The 20,845-nt window shown below is 37.5% G+C and overlaps 2 protein-coding genes across 4 annotated transcripts; both read left to right on the top strand.

Moving 5' to 3' along the window:
• The first annotated feature begins 5,514 nt into the window (after positions 1–5,514).
• Positions 5,515–9,547, top strand: LOC130497765 (uncharacterized). 2 transcript variants are annotated; one of them, XM_056990902.1, is made up of 4 exons: positions 5,515–5,691; positions 5,760–6,308; positions 6,388–9,186; positions 9,266–9,547. In XM_056990902.1, exons 3-4 carry the CDS (start codon positions 6,397–6,399, stop codon positions 9,287–9,289), a joined length of 2,814 nt encoding a protein of 937 aa, XP_056846882.1. In that variant the 5' UTR covers positions 5,515–5,691; positions 5,760–6,308; positions 6,388–6,396; the 3' UTR covers positions 9,290–9,547. The 2 variants fall into 2 exon arrangements, with proteins under 2 accessions (XP_056846882.1, XP_056846881.1); XM_056990901.1 differs by having other exon boundaries at positions 6,388–9,547.
• Positions 9,548–13,131: 3,584 nt separating this feature from the next.
• Positions 13,132–19,022, top strand: LOC108814786 (cytochrome P450 81D1). 2 transcript variants are annotated; one of them, XM_056990903.1, is made up of 3 exons: positions 13,132–15,947; positions 17,916–18,226; positions 18,315–19,022. In XM_056990903.1, exons 1-3 carry the CDS (start codon positions 15,437–15,439, stop codon positions 18,918–18,920), a joined length of 1,428 nt encoding a protein of 475 aa, XP_056846883.1. In that variant the 5' UTR covers positions 13,132–15,436; the 3' UTR covers positions 18,921–19,022. The 2 variants fall into 2 exon arrangements, with proteins under 2 accessions (XP_056846883.1, XP_018442913.2); XM_018587411.2 differs by having other exon boundaries at positions 13,151–15,947; positions 17,838–18,226.
• Positions 19,023–20,845: the final 1,823 nt, after the last annotated feature.

Raw genomic sequence — 20,845 nt, 5'->3', positions numbered from 1 at the left:
CGAAACCTGATCACCCAAAGTCTAAATCCCTATACTCATGAGTTCTCCTTTCCAATAGCTTAAGAGTATCATTTTACTGTTTTGCATTAGCTTTAATCATTAGTTTAGAATTCATCAAATCACTCGTTGCACTTAGATTAGGCAAATACTTGCATTCTCTCTGATTTTTTAAATCCCTCAGAACTGGTTCGACAACTTACTTCCACTATTCTATCATTTGACTTAGGAGCCTCAAAACTCCTAACATCATTGGGGTATAGTATTTTGGCTTTATGATTTAGGTATTTCGGGTGATGGTTTACAGTTGTTGGTTTAGCGTTAACGTCGACTTTTAGTGTTTCATGTTTCAATTTTGGGTGTAGCATGTCCATATTCTGATATTAAAATATGAAAATGTATCTGGTTAAGTTTCGGGTTACCCGGAAGAATATAGCTTCGTTTGAAAAAAATCAGAACAGTACACAAAAAAATTCCATTATTTATAGACAATCAATGTTACAATATAGGGTCTGAATATAATTAACGGTGTATTTAAAAATAAAGAAGAATACAAACCAAGTAACAAGTATAAGAAAAGTAATGAGTATTTGTATCCAAGTAACGAAAAAATAAATATAAACAAATATTTAATAAATCATGTAACAAATAGCAAATAATGGGTAAATAACGAGGCAACTAACAAATCAAGTAGTAGTAGTAATAATAATAATAATAATAATAATAATAATAATAATAATAATAATAATAATAATAATAATAATACTTGATAATTGATTTGGTTTTGCAAGTAATAAATATTACCGACTTGTTACTTGTTTTGACAACACCGAATACTTGAATTTTAAGGCATATACGAATCAACTAACTAGTTTAAGGTAAGTAACGAGTAATCATGTCAACCTTACTACATTCAATAGTAAAACACAAAGTAAATTTAAATCTGAAGTGAAAAGAGAATAAAGATACTATATGCTGTCACATTAAAACCGAAAACTTGTGGTACCTACTAGTTGTGTAATATAAAAAAGTTACATTAATTATATTTCTAGTATAGTCCCTTCCAACACATTAATTTAATGCACAACTTGGTCCTAATCTCGTAAAATCACATAGCTTAAGAAACAATTACATTGAGAAACAGTTTTATGTTTTTATTAATATAATGGGTCAGTTTATTCTACTAGGACATTTTTTTCTCACATCTTCCTTGATTCCTAACTAAATCAGTTACTCACTAGTTAAAGCATAACTAATTTTACTTTCTTCTTTTTCACATCTTATTTTCTATAACACTATGCCCACTGTTGATTTCTTGAGAGTCTGATATGTGCTGCGAGCACAAACATTGATGCTCTCTGTCCGTTTCTTTGCTTTTCTGCGGCTGTTGAAGCTTTAACCTCGACTACCAGCTGCCATGCCTCCATGCTCGTCACCAGATGATTCTCTATTATCTTCTTCTTTCTCAACTCTCTTTTATTTCTTTTTTTCCTTATAAGATTTTAAAGATGTTTAAATTGAGATAAAAATCTCACATTGAAATTATGTGAGAGACATAAGTAATATAAAAAAGGACTTGCGCCACTCCACTAATTGTTAATTGGTTTTAAGTTGGAAGTCCAAAAAACTTATGATGGTATCAAAACGGGCCCATACCCTGACTCTTTAATCCGGCCCGGATAGTAGTCCGATCAACCCATTAGTTGATGGCCCAGAGAAGACTCAGTTTTCCGAGATTATTAGAGAATAAAAGCATTGTCTCGGAAAGATATGATGGATTCATGAGATTAATGGTTATACACACCATTATTTCGAGGGAAGGTGTTGGGATAAAGATACCACTTTGAAAATATGTGAGAGACTTAACTAATATAAAAAATTTGGGCCACTCTACTAATTGCCAATTGATTTTAATTTAGAAGCGCAAGAAACTTTATCATATCCGGTGAAAATCATTGCGAGTTAACTCCGGCAACAAGTTTACTCCAATGTTTTTAAAACCGGACTGGCGAGCGAACCGGAAATATTTTGGGTCACGGGTCAATGTGGTTCGACCTGGTTCGATTGGGTTCGACCGGATTTGATGTACTAAACTGAATTTAATAATATTTTTTTTATATAATATGCATATCTTAACAAATAAATTTAGAAAATAGCAAATTGAAATGTAATAAAAATAATAAAACAATCTAATAGTTCAAATTTAAATCAATAGAAAAAACATTTAAAGTTTACTTTCCAGGTTTTTATCACTATAAATCTTTATCATCTTTAAAAAAAATTATATACATATTGTGACAGTTGTTGATTTTCTATGTTTGAATTTGATGAAAGTAGAATTTCTTGATCATTCTTTTCCATTGCTTAGTACACTGTAAAAGTTTTGTAGAGAACATCAAAGATACAAACGTAAGTTTTCAATTATTAATTTCACCCAGAAAGACAATACCTTGAGAAATATAAAATACCTTGTGAAACGTCACAAACTTAAAAAAAAAAATGTCAAAAACAAAAATACCTTGAGTTGTAGTTTGTCACAAACCCTATTTTTTATTTTGAAAAAAACTAATTATTTTATTAACAAAAATTTTGTTTTCTATACGAACCATGGTTTAACCGGTTCGTTGGGTCACTGGTTTCCGGGTTTTTAACGGTTCAATATGGGTTTTTAACCGGTTCAACTTTGATTGGGTTTTGAAATTAATCCAGCCCGGCTTGATGTCCGGTTCGCGGTTGAACCCGGTCCGACCGCCGGTTCGGTCCGGGTTTAAAAACACTGGTTTACTCGGATGACGGGTTTACTCCAGCCACGAACCTACCTGGGATTTTTGAGCTTAAGAAGATTTATGGCGTTGACTCTTATTCAAAGGTTTTACTCATAATCTGGTGTTTTCTAGCTAAAGATCAATCATTGACATAAGTTGTCTTATGGGTCAATTAATTACAGGTTGTTGTGGTGGAAAAAAATGAGAAAGGAGCTGTGTAAGACAAGACAAAAAATTGTCACCAAAGAGTTCTGTCTTTGGACCAACAGAAACAGAATCATGTCAGCCTCCGACTCATCTTTCCTGATGTCGTTCCATCACCACTCTCCGTCACAGCTCCGTCGCAAAGAGCTCGTGAGCATCAATGGCCAATTATGTTTTTTTGGCATATTTGGTCCTTTATGTTTTGTATAAAATTGTTTATAAATCCAAATGCCTTAATTGTTTATTTAACCCCTCCTCATAATTGCAAGTAGTCCGTCATCTTTTGATTGCTTTCATTTTTGCTCCAAACTTTTAAAAAACCATTTTATTTCTGATTTTTCCTAAAATGATTTCAAATTAACTAAATCAAATGGTAAAATGTAATGCATAGTAGTATTGTTTTTTTAAAAGTCAAATAATCTATTATGTACACATGTTTCCATGTATGACCATTATTAGTTCTTGAATATCGTTACTATCTAATTATTTTATGTAACAATTAATTAATCGATTACAATTCTTATGGTATAATAAATGATTTAAAATCATTCAAATTCTTGAAAATAAATATTATTTTGAAAATATTAGTGGATGTGTGTTTCAAGAGTATATATGCAAATTCATTCACATGTACATTACTTCAATTTTTTTTTTATCTTAACGCCATCTACATGGACATCTTTTCAATAATATACACATGGTTAATCATAAAGATACAAATGTAAAAGATATAATCTTGTACACATGGATGACCATTAATAAATATTGATTAATGGTACAATTTGGGATTTCTATTGTTTTTGATCACTGGTAGAATATAAGCATATTTTGTAATTTATTTTGGTGATATTTCAGTTTGATTTGATCTAATTTGTTATTTATTTTGATGTTTGATTAAATAACTACCAATCCACATATATGTAATCCATCTATATGTGTACACTTTCACCATAAATCTCGATAGATCCGTCACTCATCACTAACAACTAATATTTTTTTGATTTATTTTTGACGTAAACTTGTATACGTCACATGGTGAACACAACCAAGTATACACCATGTGTCGTGTACACATGTACATCAAAAATAAATCAAAAGGATGGTGATTGTATATTATAACCGACAAATCCATCAAAATTTCATGGTGAAGTTATACACATATAGATGAATCATTTGATTGACGATTTGATAAATACTCATTGATATGTTATGGTTTAGTGGTTTTTAACATCTCATTTTAGTTTTGTACCCTATGCCAAAAAAATGTCATTTTAGTCAATAATAATATTTTAGATTTTATTTAGTTGCTAATATTACATTTTGATTACATAACTGCATAAAAAGGGGCTGATTACACAATAAGAAATTTGGTGCAAATTCAAAAAGTTAATTATATATGCACATTTGAAAACTTTGGGGTCAAAACCAAAAACTAGCAAATATGAGGTTTGTAAGTTTAGTGGATGTGTGTTTCAAGAATATATATGCAAATGCATTCACATGTACATTAATTCAAAAAAAAATTATCTTAACATTATCCACATGGACATCATTTCAATAATATACACATGGATAACCATAAAGATACAAATGCAAAAATGTAATCCTGTATACATGAAATCATGTACACATGTATGACAATTAGTAATTATTGATGAATGGTACAATTGGGTTTTCTATGGTTTTTGATACAGTGGTGGTAGAAATATAATCATATTTTGTAATTTATTTTTGTGATATTTCAGTTTGATTTGATCTAATTTGTTACTTATCTTGGTATTTGTTTAAACAATCACCAATCCACCTATATGTGTACACGCTCACCATAAATATTGATAGATTCAACATATACGTGTACACGTCATATGGTGGACACAACTAAATATACACCATGTGTCGTGTACATGTGTACATCAAAAATAAATCAAAAGGATGGTGCAAATCCTTCAAAATTTTTATGGTAAAGTTGTACACATATAGATGAATCATTTGATTGAAAATTTGCTAAATACTCGTTGATATGTTACGATTTAGTCGTTTTTAACAAACCATTTTAGTTTTGTACCCTATGCTAAAAAAAAACATCTCATTTTAGTCAATAATAATCTTTTTAGATTTAATTTACTTTCTAATATAACATTTTGATTACATAACTGCATAAAAATGTGCTGAATTACACAATAAGAAATTTTGATATTTGGACGGAAAATAAACGTGGGGATTATGCGAGGATTAATTTTTAATAAATTTTTAATTTTAAATATGCATAAATTAATAAATTACCAATTTAAATCAAATATCTTAATTATATTTTTAGTTCACTTATTTATATATATATATACACACAATCTAGAGAGTGAGCAAAAAAATACAATTTTATTGTCCGACAAATTCATAAATTATTTCCAGCAAATACATAAGTTATTGCCGCTTGGATTTAGATAGACTTTCTACTATAATGGGCCTACGAAGCGAGGAGTCGACAATTGGACTCCTTAAGAAAATGTTAAAGTCCATAAAAGTTATGTAACATAAAACCCTAGAAAAGTTACTCACGCCACTCTTTTCCTTTTTCTCTTTTCCTTGTTTAATTATTTTTTTTTGTCAGGCGACGACATCGATGTCTTTTTTTTGTTAACTGGCAACTACATCAATATCGATTAACTATAATATGATTTTGAAGGAGAGGAGGTTGCTCGTGTCTTTTTTGACTGACAAAGAGAAGGTAAATCATGTATTATTGAATTAGATCATCAAGTTTTGATCTTTAATTCTTTATGGTTATTCGAGCAGAGACGTGATGATGACTCGAGCAAGCCACGCCTTTGTTTTCTCTGTATCAGTAACATCTCCTTTGGATATCACAACTGGATCCGTTGAGGCAAGGTTTCTTGTATACAAGCGCAATATTGCCGATTTTTGTCTCAGATGATATTCAAATTCCACGGCCGTGTAACGTAAAAATAAGGAGTTGATTACATAGAGAGGCACATTATAAGTTTGAGTTGCATAGAGAGACACATTATGCTTGTGAGGCACTTTTTCTTGTTCTGTAGTGTGTGATAGGACCTTAGTGCCCTCTCTTTACTAATGGAAGAGTATCGTCGGGTTGGTGTTTGCAAAAGGGGAACCGGTTTGGTTTGCATCTTAAATGTTATTTGGGCTGCAAAGTACCTTTATTTACAGCCAGTAGATTAAAGTATGTACTTTCAATCCGACGGCTTTCTTTGAAACGTAAAGGAGATGGCAGCTCATTATGACAATGACGTTCCCACAACGTTATTTTTGTGACTGATCCTATTGCATCGTTTTGGCGTTTTCTGACGGAGGGTATCGTAATCGGTACGGTTTTTGTGTTCTTCTTGTCTAACATCAATGAATCCCTAGTTCCTAACGTCCTTTTTGAAATCGTATGTCGTAGGCTTTTGCAATGGAGGAACAGTGCATGATCATGTGCGGCGAGTGGGTCTGTGGTGACGACGGAAAGTGGGATTTTTTGATTGACAAACAGCGGATGGCGAGATTTGTTACTCTGTACGACGGAATCGGTTTGCTGGAGCTTCAAGGTAACGTCTTGCGTGAGTTTGGCGTGGAGGATGGTCTGTTTGCGGCGGCGTTAAGCTGCTGGTCGTCGTCGAGTTTGGATCTAGCAACTGGGTTGCAGACACCGCCGGTTCTGATAACTAGTGACGGTGCGATAAAGTACTTCCTTCAGCAGTTGAGAGCTAGGGGGACAATGAACATGTTCGTTAAGTTTGAGAGGAAGACGACGCAGGAGGGAATCATTGATGATTCGGGGATGGGGTTTGTAACACCTGCTAGTTTTAGAACAAGCGGGTTTTCGCAAGCATGTTCTGTAACGGCGAGTCGAGGATTTGGTTCTGCTCCTGGGAGTCGTAGTTTAGGTTCTGGTTCGGTCAGTCGTGCTCTTGGTACGATGAGCCGTGGTTTTGGTCCCCGTACGGCTAGCTCTGGTAAAACTACCTTGGAGGTTCCACCGCCTGTTGTGAATCTTGAGGATGTTGAGTTTGTAAAGGAAGTTGAGAGAGCTGAGGAAGAAATAAAGGAGCGCAATGATTACCGAAAGGAAGAAACTTTAGGCGGTAGTGTTGTTTTTGAGGATGATGTTGGTAAAGTAGTTTCCGAGGTTGACGATAGGGATGTGAGACCTCGAGGTTATGACCAAGTGTTTTGGACTCCATTACTGAAAAGCGACTACGCCGGTTCAAATGCTGTGAAAGTTGTTTACAACGAAGATGAGATTGTGGATGACTTACTCAAGAAGAGGCGTCCAAGTCGATACACATGTCCTTCGAACGACGATGTTGATCCTGTCTTTGACGTTGGCGGTCCTAGCAGTGTTAAGAACAATGGTGGTGGGGACAAACATCCGTGGATGGGACGAGACAATCCGTGGATAAGCAGGGTGAACGATAGCCCAAGTGTGGTCATGATGCCGCCGGTTAAGCCAAGAAAGCTAGATGAAGTAGATGATGAGGAGTTTGATATTCCACCGCTTTTTGACGACACAAGCTATGCGGCAGCAGAGATACCAGACATGGACTTGGAAGAAGCTGATGGAAGAATCTACGTTGGTAAGGTTTTTGGTAACAAAGAAGATTGTCAAATCTCTCTTGCCATTTATGCTATAAGGAATCAGTTTCGTTTCAAGCAAACCAGAACGAAGATTGATTCTTTTGTGGTGTCGTGCCCTGATCCCAAATGTGATTGGCGTGTAACAGCCCATGAAATGAGAGGTTGTGGTTATTACGAGATCAGGAAAGCACAACTAGAGCATAGATGTCCTATCGATTTTCGTCAGGGTTACCAAAGTAGGGCCACGTCGAAGGTTATCGCAGCTGTATACAAATCTAAATTTGGTGAGCCAGGAAAAGGGCCAGTTCCCCGAGAACTGCAGAAGCTTGTACTAGAAGATTTACGAGTTAGTGCTTCCTACATGAAATGCTACAGGGCAACAGAGATGGCTGCAATCGACATACTTGGGACAGAAGAAGAATCGTATTTGAAGTTGCCGCAGTATTTGCACATGTTGAAGCTCGCAAATCCTGGAACAGTAGCTGATCTTGAAACTGAAGTGGATGATGATGGTGATGAGCGGTTCCTATATCTGTTTCTGTCTTTTGGTGCGTCAATTAGTGGTTTTAAGAAGCTGAGGCTTGTGTTAGTTATTGATGGCACACACTTGGGAGGGAAGTACAAGGGGGTTTTACTTACAGCAAGCGGGCAAGATGCTAATTTCCAAATCTTTCCACTAGCTTATGCTATTGTTGACGCGGAAGATGAAGAATCGTGGACTTGGTTCTTGATGAAGTTGGAGAGAATTCTAGCTGACTCTCCTAAGCTGGCTATCATTTCTGACCGTGCGGTGTGCATTGGTACAGCTGTGAAACGTGTGTATCCTCGAGCTAATCATGGTTATTGCATTGTGCATCTTGCAAGAAATGTCAATTCTCGTTACTCAAGCAAGAACTTGGCGCAATTGGTGACAGCAACTGGTATGGCTTACCGTCAGCGAGATTATAGAGATCTGTACAGCAAGGTCAGGGCTCAGCGAAGTGAATGTGGTGTGTATTTTGGAAATATTGGGGTTGCTCATTGGACCAGGGCTAATTTTCTAGGAGACCGCTATAATATGATGACTAGTAACATCGCTGAGCAGTTGAACCATGCACTTGTAGAGGGGAGATCTTCTCCAATAATGGAGTTGGTTATTTTCATACAAAGAATGATGACCAGGTGGTTCAGTGCGAGGAGAAACAAGGCTGAGAAACACAGGGGGATGGTTAGTGTTGAGGTGGATAAGCAGATGACTAAGAACATGGCAACAATGAGTGGGAGCAAGGTGAATTCGTCTACGGAATGGAGGTGTGAAATAATAGGGAAGTATGGTGGGAAGGAACGTGTAAATCTGGTGGACAAGCAGTGTGATTGCAAGTATTTTGATAAGCTCAAAATACCATGTGGACATGCCCTGCTAGCCGCAGACAGTTTAGGAGTCCCGTATGAGAGTTTGGTGGGACACTGCTACAAGACAACAACGTGGAGAGAGACCTATGAAGGGGTAATTAGTCCTGAAGGAGACCCACGAGATGTGGATGTCCCCGAGGATGTGATGAATCTGGTTTTGAGGCCACCTGTTACAAAGAGGCAACCCGGTCGTCGTAGGAAGAACCGTCAACTCTCAACTGGTGAATTTCCGGTAATACTACTTAGACTTCTTGTTCAACCTGTTTTTTAGATCCATTCTTTTTTTCATAGTATCAATTGCTTGGTATCAGGTGCTAAGAAGACAAAGTTGGTGAAGAACAAATGTGGTAGGTGTGGAATGGAAGGACACAACCGTGCTACGTGCACAAACCCCATCTAGCATTGACTTGTGGTGGAAGTTGAAGTGGATGTCTGTGGGAATACATTTCTCTGTTTTTTGTTTTTAGTTGAACATTCCGGTTGCTCACATTTGTCTTTCGTGGCAATTTTGTTAGGCAACTAATAAATGCAAGTCGTAGACCAAACTTTATTGATTTTCATGTTTTCTTGGATATTATGACATTGTTTGAATTTCATATGTGTTCGTTTTTGTTTGTGGACGTCCACATTTATGTTGTTGTCTTGTCAGGAGAATTAATTATGTATTGGCAACATGACCTGATTAGTTGATTGGTTACAGTTTGTACACAAAGTTTCTACTTAAAACATGGAGTAAGAGCATAGCTGAACAATAAAGTTTCAGTAAAACCCAAAATTAAGTTTTCAGTGAAACCCAAAAACAATAAAGTATTTACCGGTTTGTTATTAACCGAACACGATTTGTGGTCAGTTGTAGGGCGTCCACAAAAACATTAGCCATCCACACCAATTTTAGTGGATAATATGGTAAAGTTTTTCTTTGTTAAGCATTTGCACATCTACTGTTTAGCTTCTTTGTGCAAATTAATTGTGAGTAATCTGCATATCAGCTCCACAGCTAATGTTTTTGTTATTTTAATGTTTTGTTAGTGAATGGGTTTACAATTTTGTGGTTTGGTTTCTTTTCCAATTAAAAAATTAGTCTATTTCGTTTTTTTCTAACCGTTACTACTGTTGCTTAGACAGTTGATTAGTCTGTGTGAATATTAATTGTGAGTAATCTACATATAATTTTTTTTTAGTGAATGGGTAATAATTTATGGCGTTTGGTTTGTTCGCTAATTGCATAATTAGTCTATTTTGGTTTGTTGCTAACCGTTACTACTCTTTGGTATGCACTTGATTAGCATCGTCCACGTTATGCTTATCCATCCACATATGGCTTCCTAAAACGTTTAAAAGAAAAGAAACACTAATCCACAACACACAAACTAGACACCGCAACCATAAGGTTCATAACCGAGAAAAACTTCAAACTAAAAAGTAGCATCGTTTGCCGCAGAACATCCTAAAAGTTGAACAGAAAACATGTGTTGTGGGGACAACACCAAAAAGACAAAGGGAGCTAATGTTTTGATAGAAGAACTGAAAGTACTCATTCGTTTTCTCGCTCGGAGTAAGCAGGCGTCACAATTGTCTTGTAGATGTCCAGAGCGTATTGTTTGCGAATTGCATCCACTTGGAGGTCAGTGATGCTCTTCATGTGATGTTCTGGATCTCCATGAGCGTGCATCTCCAGGAACTTGACAGAAACCGGACCACAGTCACCTCCCCTCTCGTTGATGTAGAGGTCTTTGATACGCGTCCATGTAAATGGTTCAAGTCCACGAAACTGGGTGAGTTCGAAGTTGGCAACCTTCTTGACGAGGAAGGGCAATGCCTTCAGCACACTAGCCATATGACGCGCCACGGTTCTGTCCGCATAAAGAGAGGGTAGTGGGTCTAAAATTTCAACACAGCCCAAGTCTAGATTGATAGCGAGACCAACCCAGTGTTTCTTGGCCCATATCATTGGAGTGTAGACAGTGTAGACATCCTCCAACCATTTCCTCTCGGGCTGGGTAACAATGTCCGTCAGCTGCTTTCCCCATTTGAAGGTATCTTTCTTAGTTGACCTGCTGAACGACTTTGTTTTTTGCTGGATCCCCGAGGTTAGGTGAGGTGTAACGAAAGCCAACTTTTGGTCAGCTAGAAGACGGCTGTGTCTTTTTCCCAACATGTGCATGAGAACTTCCATGTGCTGTAAATTACAGAGGTAAATAAATGTTAGCAAAAACAATCTGACAGTCACTGTGCGTTTTAAAACAAATTTTGTCTCCACATCACTCAAAATCTAGTTACCAGACCCATGCAACAGATACATGAAACAGATCTATTGAATGCAAAATGTTATGTTAGGAATAAGTATGGGTAAGACAGCTTACAAGTGTTGATGTCCAATGCTCAGGTTCTGCTAGGTCGAGTAGGAATTGGTTGGAGAAGTCGAATTTAGATGGAGCAATATGAAACCTGCAGGATTGACAGAACGAAGCAGTTAAGATTTCGTAAAAGGAAACTACAGTATAGTTGATATTCACTTACACATCTTTTATCTTTGTGACGGTCTTCTCAAAGCTATCCCATTGAGTCTGAGGCAGTGGGCTGATAAGATCAAACGCAGGAACATCTTTGCAACAGTGGAGTTCTTGAAGGTCCACTTCCTCTTGTGTTAGTATGTGTTTGGACCTTGCTCTAGCAGGAGAGCCGTCGCTCAGTTCGACAAAGTCGCTGTCGTACGCCGTTTGCTCCTACGGCAACCAGAAAAACAAGTTTGATTTGATATAAAAACAATAAGTGATGTGAATGGTCTAAGCTTTCAAACCTTGAGTTTTGTTTCGTTTGTAACAGGCAGATTGTTGGCTATAGCGGTGGCATGGAATGCGTTGGCTGTGGTAGCGTGGGCCACAAACCCTAGAAGACTGTCTGAACTCTTGTTCAGAGAAGTGTCGGTGCTGAGATAGAGGGGTGACAATGGGAAGATCTGTCTAATCGAAGATGGCTTGATTGAGGAGTCATATCTCGGTTGAGTCAGAGAAGGGGAGTCTTGGCTAATGGGTTCGAATGGGTGGCTGTAAGGGTGTGCACTCGTATCGTATATGACCGAAGGAGTACGTAGAGATGTTGGAGTAGTAACCTCAGGAGGGTCGTTGTTTTGGAGAGACACATCTATATCTGGTGTGTGGACGGGGCTCGTATGTTCGGCTAGGATGTGTCCGGGGGTCCCGTGTTCAGATGAAACGTGGACATGCAGTGTTTCGAACTGTGTATCGTGTACAGGGTCTGCAGGGGGTTGGTCTTTAGTGATTCCATTTGTGGATTGGGTGAGAGATGCTGAGCGGTGAAGCTCTGCTTCGTATTGGCTAACGATGGGATCTTGAGAGACGTGTTCAGATGAAACGTGGACGGGTAGTGTCTCGAACTGTGTAGGGTGTACATGGTCTGCAAGAGGGGGGTCTGTAGTGAATCCATTCGTTGATTTGGTGATAGATGTTGAGCGGTGAACCTCTTTTTCGTATTGGCTAACGATGGGATCTTCCTCCATAGGTTCCTGTGAATGCAATCAGAACAGAGTCTCATCCAACTAGACATATAACTTTTAGACACATATGCCGTTTTCGAAAGAGAAAGACGCAGAAACTGAAGAGTTACCGTCTGAGGAGCTGAATTAGGAGTTGGTTCAGACTGACATCCTCTGTTAACTTTGACTGGTTTCTTTGACCGACGATGGAGAGTGTTGAAGCCAGACCGCTTGTGGCAGATTGGGTTTCTCTTTCGTTTAATGAGTTGGCGAAACTCCTTATGCTCCTTCTGCATGGTGGAGAGTTGAGTAGTAATTGCAGTGAGAAGCTCCAGTATCCTCTCGTTGTCACCGCTAGACGAAGACGCAGCCTGAAAGTATCTGCTGATGCGTCTCTGCTTACGGGCAGTTTCTTTAGGAGGAGGTCTCTTTGCTGACTTCTTTGGTTTGAGAGCTTCTTTAGGAGGAGGTCTCAACTTGTTGTTTCTTTTAAAAACAACCTTGGGCTCGCCGGGGTCAACATCGATGATAGGTCCGTCTTCTTCTGATTCAGGAGTAATGAAGGGCTCTGATGTGTCTCCCCCATGCCAGAGGTGCTTCTTGAAGGGGATATGGTCAGCTATAAGTTGCTCCATGTAAGCCACCCTCTCATCGTTGGAGACATCAGGCCACACTCCCCATCCATGCTCTGGCTTGCTATGAATTGGTATCAACGAAGTTACTTCAAGCTGGGTTACAGAGGAAAGACAACATGAAAACCCAAATAAAGTTCAAAACACAATTCAAAATAAATAAAAATGCAGAGAACGATATGTAAAGGTAGAGTGACACTTACATCAGGGTCCCATTCCACTGTTAGTATGTCGTGGATGCTCGGCGCTGGGTATACAGGGAGGTGAGGCTCGCCTAGATCCATGATTGAAAGTTCATCATACGGTATTGGGATCGTTGCCTGCAGTTTTGGAACCGCCTGGTACGCAAGCAATTGAAGTGCAAGAGGGAATCCTCTGAGCCTAAGTGTTTCCTGCCTGAGGAACTGAACAAGAGTATCAATTGGATCTTTGCATTTCACAGGGTCAAACGGTGGAGGTTTCATGCAACTGATCGTCTTCAAAAAAGACTCTCTACCCCAAGGGTGAGAGCAGAATGTGTCAACATCCTTAACCATCCTAACATACTTCAGAGTGGGTCGTGGAGTTTGTTGATGGGCAATGAGGACTCCATCAACTATTATTATCAAAGCCAGGCGAAGCTTCTTCCATCCGTGCATGTCGCTGTCGGACTCAAGCTTGCGGCGCACATCAGCAATGGTGATGAATTTCTTTTTCCCAAATAATTCTATCCAGTAGCTATCTTTGTGGGCTTGCGACTGGTCTTCTATCGCAGTAGTGTAGCCAACAGGGAAAGCTCCACAAGGCAGGCCGGTGATTGTGCCGAACTCTTGAAGGCCGAACTTGATTGGGTTGCCTCCGAAAACAGACCAGAGTGTGAGCTTGTCTTCAGTAGTCAGTTGTCTCGTCAACATCGAGTGTATCAGTTTACATGAAACCGGACACTGCCGTGCAGGGAGGTCGAATAACTGCCCAAACGAGGAGTTCTTAATGTACTTGAACTCGTCGCTGTCCCCTAGAACATGTCTGATGAAAGCTAGCAGATCTGGCTTCGAGTAAATGTTGAGACGACCAATGGGGAACCGATCTGTGGCGAAGAGCCTCGGCGGGAGAAGGTGGTCCGGTTGGTTGTCACCTGAGACGACAGAGATAAAAAGAGTTGTAAACCCAGACAAAACCAAAACCCTACCACTAATTTGAAACATTTGAAAGTTAAAATAATAACCTTGCATGTCTTGAGGAGACGGTGGATCTCTGACGGCGGCTGGAATCGACATGAAGCGGAGGAAATGAACCGGGGTAACGGAGGAGAAACGGCGGAGAGACGGCGGAGTAACGGAGGAGGAACGGCGGAGTAATGGAGGAGAAACGGCGGAGTAGCGGAGGTCGTAGTAACAGTGGGGGAAAAGAGGTTAGAAACGTCGGAGTAACAGAGGATGGACAACGGAGAAGCGAGGAGAAGAGGAGATTAAGTACGACGGAGATTAAGCACAGAGGAGAAGAAGAGTCGCGGAAGAGATTAGAACCGGCGGAGAGAAGAGGAGAAGGAGGCTAGGGTACTACCGAACCGTCGACGAACAGTGGCTCTCAAACGGTATAGCGGAGAAGTTCAACATCGGTAGTGGAGGAGGAGGGGTTTCCGGAGACGACGGTGGAAGGAGTCTAGGGTTCTAACGCGTCGCCGAAAAAGGAGAGAGATTATGGTTTTGGAAAAAAAGTTTCGACTTTTTTTAGATCCAAAAAAGGGGTGTGGGATTCAAAATTCAAATAAAAGATATGGTTTGGGATATTCGGTTTGGTTAAGTGAGTCTTGGTTTGGTTAAACGTCGGTCAGGTTTGTGTGAAGTAAGGGTATATGAGACATTGACTAAAGAGAAAGAATGCCACATGTAAAAAGTGTTTTGGGCTGTAAATCCAAACACAGAAAGTGTCTTAAAAAGTAATAAATTCAAAAATAAGTCCTCGGCAGATATATTTCGGTACAGCAGCGTGGAATGCAATCGTATTGGCTCAATTCACCACGGTAAGCATACTTTTCACGAATACTCGGACGATTACGCGGCTAGACGGCCGCGTTTTCGAACATGGGATAATATACAAAAGTTATATTAATTATATTTCTTGTATAGTCCCTTCAAATACATTAATTTAATGCACTAGTTGGTTCTAATCCCATCAAATCACATAGCTTGAAGCATTTTTCAACTTCAATCTAATAAGATGAAAAGTCAAAACCATCGACATTGCTTTCGTATTATTATATCCTAATATAAAACGTGCCGAAAATAATATAATACTAACTATTTTATGCTTTTTCAGCACTTTATATAACCACTTGAACTAAAAGCAGTAATAGAGAAAAAAAGAAATAACAGATGGAAGATAACTATAGCGGAATTGTTCTCTATTCCATATTCCCCCTCATATTATTAATTATATTTCTCAAGTTCTTGAAACCAAACAAGCAGAATCTTCCCCCATCTCCTCCGGGATGGTTGCCAGTGATAGGCCACCTCCGCCTCCTGAAACCGCCCATCCACCGCACCCTCCGCTCCCTCAGTGAATCCCTCCACGGCAGCGGAGGCGGCGTGATGTCACTCCGACTTGGATCCCGCCTAGTATACGTGGTGTCTTCACATAGGATCGCGGCGGAGGAGTGCTTCGGGAAGAACGACGTTGTTCTAGCTAACCGGCCTCAGGTGATCATCGGAAAACACGTTGGGTACAACAACACAAACATAATCGCCGCACCTTACGGTGATCACTGGCGCAACCTCCGTCGCCTCTGCACCATCGAGATCTTCTCCACCCACCGTCTTAACTGCTTCCTTTCTGTCCGTACAGACGAAGTACGCCGTCTCATAAGCCGCCTCTTCCGTAGCGCAGGTATATATGCTACATGTGTTTTTATTGTTTGAATATTGGTTGATAGAGTGAAAACATTTTTGTAGTGTTATGACCATGAACGTTGAACAATGAAAATGAACTAGATATCATATGCGATTTAGGCCCTGTGGTGGATGATATGATACAGGTCCCATCAAGACTAATCGATCACAAGTTTACAACCATTCATTCCTTTCATCTTCTTAAAAAGATTTTACTCCTAAAAATGGAAATTGTGTTTATACATCTTCCCTAAAACAATTAAAAACTAGAATTTGATCCGTGGCACCGCGCGGATATTAGTTTTGTTTTCTAAGAATCTAATTAAGATTATGGTTTTAATTGTGTTACTAAATTGTTCTTAATATGTAAACAAAAAAATTGATATTGATCGTTTTGAAAATTGGACCAGTTCAATCGTAGCTCTTGAATTCGGGTTGTTTCTAATAAAATTAATATTAACAAAACAAATTTTACGAAATTTAATATAAAATAATGTTTTAGTACAATTATTATTTGAATATTTTTATGAAACTGGTTCATGAAACGATGCTAACTTAGCTTAAAAGAAAATAACAAATTTATTTGGCAGTTTAAATGTTTTAGTGTTTTAGTACTTGATCCAAACCCACAATCAAACTAAAACCCGGTGTTATGTAAGTGATCCAATTCGGATTTAACAAAAAAAAACTAATTAATTAAAAACATGATAAAATCTGTAAAAATCCAAAAACCCGCATCAATCTAGTAAACCTTATAAAATGATAATATTTCTAAAAAATGATTAAAATTTTCATACAATATTTATTATTACAAATATAATATTTATTTAAAATTACTCATTTTATCAAATTTATTTAATTTTAATAGTAAGTATAATTAGAAAAAAATTAAAAATATTTTTTTAAATATGATAATATATTTACGTAGGCTGCTCCTATTAATTTTATTTTTAGTTATATGCATTTAATAGTATCTATAATTAAATAAGATATCATTGAGAATCTACCTTTTATAATAATTATAGTTATTTAAAGTAATTCATATATATAAGTGTTTAATTTCCCAACGATTTTTTCAGTTTAGTAATAATTATATCTATTAATACAGATTTAGGACATACATTTATTAATCCGTAAAATACAGATGAAACTAAAATTAGGTTCATTAATTATATCAGTGTTATGTGGATGTAAATAAGTTGAAAAATTCAGGGCTATTTTATAATTGTACTTCTATTTTAATAATAGAGATAAAACAAGAAAATAAATTATAACTTATTAATAAGGGCAATTCTCTTAAACAAATTCTTTTCAAGTTTTGTCACAAAAAGAACCCTTAAGAAAAAAAATTACCAAAATGTTTTATTTAATAGTTAAAAGATCTTTATACCCTACATATATAAATAAATAAAAAAGATAATATTTTTCTTGAATTTTTTTATATGTATTCAAGTTCAAAATTTTCAAAATTTCATTTTTTAAAATTTTTTTTTGAAAATTTCTTTCTGAAATTCGAAGATGCTTTTTAAAACTATATTAAAATATTTTATTTTTCAATTTTTAATATTTAGTTTAAATTTATAAAATTTTAGACGCTATCGCAAAATCCTACACTTTAATAAAATATTTTTGTCATTTTGATCTTTTTTATGACAAACGGCTATTATATTACTCAAACTTGAGGTGATTTATTTTGATCTTTAAAAGCTATATTTGTGACAAAAACATTTTAGGGCTATCATATGATATTTCTATATTAATAACCTTGATTGATTCATATGTAATTGGTAACTGATTAAAATTAAACTTTCATGCAAAGTTATATGTCTTTAGAGTTAAAATATCATATTCTATGTTCTAAAACTCGGTTTTACTGAACTAAATACAGAAACTGAAAAAACGGTCGTGGAAATGAAACCAATGCTAATGGACTTGACGTTCAACAACATAATGAGAATGATGACAGGAAAACGATACTACGGCGAAGAAACAACGGATGAAGAAGAAGCAAAACGTGTTCGTAAGCTAGTGGCAGATGTCGGAGCCAACACTAGCTCGGGCAATGCCGTTGACTATGTTCCGATCTTGAGATTGTTCTCAAGCTATGAAAAAAGAGTAAAAGAATTAGGAAAAAAGACGGATAAGTTTTTACAAGGTCTTATTGACGATAAACGTGTACAACAAGAAGCCGGTAATACGATGATCGATCATTTGCTTGTTCTCCAAAAGTCTGACACTGAGTATTACACGGATCAAATCATCAAAGGCATCATACTGGTTTGTTTAACTTCTTTTTTATGATGCATTTTCCTAGTTTTTTTTATATTTTCACTAAACTAAAACTATTTTACGTTAGCGTATATAGGTTATGGTAATAGCAGGGACTAACACATCAGCTGTCACTCTAGAATGGGCACTTTCCAATTTGCTTAACCACCCTGACGTAATAATTAAAGCTAGAGCCGAAATCGATAAACAAGTTGGTTTAGACCGGCTTATCGAAGAATCAGATCTCAGCGAGCTACCATATCTTAAAAACATCGTCCTCGAAACACTCCGGCTACACCCAGCAACACCATTGTTGGTTCCACACATGGCATCAGAAGATTGCAAGGTGGGAGCCTATGATATGCCAAGTAACACAACGTTGTTGGTGAATGCGTGGGCCATACATAGGGATCCAAACTTGTGGTATGATCCGGACTGCTTTAAACCAGAGCGGTTTGAGAAAGAAGAGGAAGCACAAAAGCTTATGGCGTTTGGATTAGGGAGAAGGGCATGTCCTGGATCCGGTTTGGCTCAGCGAATTGTAGGGCTTGCTCTCGGGTCCTTGATACAATGCTTTGAATGGGAGAGAGTTAGAGAAGAGGATGTGGATATGAAGGAAGGAACTGGTAATACAGTACCCAAAGCAGTTCCGCTGCAAGCCGTTTGCAAGGCTCGTACATTTCTACATAAGATTCTCTCTTAAAGTTTTTAAGTTCAAATATGTGTGACAAATTGAAAGATTGTAGATTTCTCCTTGAATTTTCGGTTGTATTTACTTTCATATATATGAAACAAGTTTGTAACACCCGTATTTTCCAAAATAAAATAATAAATAATAATCTCATAAAATCTAAATTTATAATTTCTCAAAGTAAAATTCAACACCATAAATCCAATAAATACCATAAATTCAAATAATAAAATAAATCCTGAAAATATCGATAAAAGCGTAAACTATAAGTCTGAAAAAGAAATGAAGAAACGCCCAAAAGCATCAATCCGATAGCAATCACTACTGTTCGTCAGTCTCACCTGAAAAGGGAAAGACATGAGGGATGAGCAATAGGGGAGTCACTTATTGAGGTATGAAATACTAAACACACAAACCATTGACTTGAGTAAATAAAACTCCCACTATGGAAGTTTAACTCTAACTTGAACACATACGATGCCTATTGCACCACACAAACACAAACAATGCGATTATAGCACACATCTAATCCATACACCCAACATTTCCTCATAAGGACATAATACATATTCTGCGTCGCTAGTACAATATGTCTTTGTACCCCCGCACACCATAATCTGCGTAGATATGCAAACGTCTCTGCACCCCGCCCACACACAAATCTGCGTCGCTAGCTCAGACGTCTCTGGACCCCCGCACACCATATCTGCGTCGCTATCTCAGGCATCCCCGAACCCCCGCACACCACATCTGGTCGATAGCTCAAACATCTCTGAAACCGCATAACACTTAGTCCCTACTATATAACTATGTACATACATATTATATATATATATATATCTCAACATTTAATATCAAACATCCAAACAATATTTGAGTCATGTAGACCCCTAATTCCGGTTTACAATAAATAACTAACTATCAAACACGACTCAAACAAACTCAATTCATGCTTCGAAATCTAAACTAAGATAGGAAGAATTCTATACTGGTACAAAATTTACGGAATAGACCCTTACCTTGGCCACGGGTTCTGAAGAAAACTGATAAAAATACAGAATGAACTTTGACGGCTCTGAAACAGCAATTTCATAACTCTCTGAAAATAAATGAATATGATGAATATGGCAGAACTGAACTCTACAGAAAACAAATGAATATCTCAAAAACTAACCGTTAACTTTTCAATCCCTCCGGTCAGAATGTAGCCCAATATATCTTTTGTCCACAGGAACCAAGTTTACACCGATCGGACACCATATGATTAACCGAAACAGTTTTATCTCCAGGCTGGTGGCAAATGTAGACTGCACCAACACCTCACACCAAAATAAACATAATTCTCAGAAAATAACTTTTAATGACAATCCGCTTGCTGGAGATGATAGATAAAATAATTAACTACTCACTGATATATTTCCAGATTGAAAGCTTTCGTTTAGGTCGAACGTTTCGCCTTTCCTCTCAGACTGGTAAGAACTGTATCTGCATCGCTAAAGCTTCAGTTTATCCTTGGCAAAGAAGCAACGTTAATAACTTTCCAACCGTACCTTAGTTTTACGATCGGGAAGATGATCTGGAAATCTGACAACGAGATCTTTCCGTTAATATCTCGCTCGTTTACTGGTTCCTTCTAGATCATCGAAAAAGACTGGTGAAATTGACTGTCGGCGGATCCGATCTACAGCGAACATCACCAAAGAAATAACTTTAACTTTTAGAAAAAAAATTCCAAATGCTGATACTCTTTCTGATAAACATAGATCTATGAGTGTAGAACATAACCTCAAAATTTGGCTTCGAAATACTCAGTTTTGATCGATCGTTCTTCTGCTCTTCCAAAACGTGTCTGATGAGCTTTAATCTCTCTTTTCAGATGGTGTGATGGCTCCTCTTTCATGGTGGCTGTTGGTGGCTGGTGATGGAGAAGAAGATGG

The sequence above is a fragment of the Raphanus sativus genome, chromosome 7, assembly GCF_000801105.2.
Source record: "Raphanus sativus cultivar WK10039 chromosome 7, ASM80110v3, whole genome shotgun sequence".
Taxonomy (NCBI): domain Eukaryota; kingdom Viridiplantae; phylum Streptophyta; class Magnoliopsida; order Brassicales; family Brassicaceae; genus Raphanus; species Raphanus sativus.
This window is presented reverse-complemented; position numbering and strand designations above follow the sequence as displayed.

Bases quoted from the DNA above. Each gene is read 5' to 3' on its own strand.
- LOC130497765 (XM_056990901.1), top strand. From the start codon at position 6,397: ATGGAGGAACAGTGCATGATCATGTGCGGCGAGTGGGTCTGTGGTGAC.
- LOC108814786 (XM_018587411.2), top strand. From the start codon at position 15,437: ATGGAAGATAACTATAGCGGAATTGTTCTCTATTCCATATTCCCCCTC. The intron at 15,948-17,837 runs GTATATATGCTA...AACTAAATACAG, and splicing joins CCGCCTCTTCCGTAGCGCAG to AAACTGAAAAAACGGTCGTG. The intron at 18,227-18,314 runs GTTTGTTTAACT...TAGCGTATATAG, and splicing joins TCATCAAAGGCATCATACTG to GTTATGGTAATAGCAGGGAC.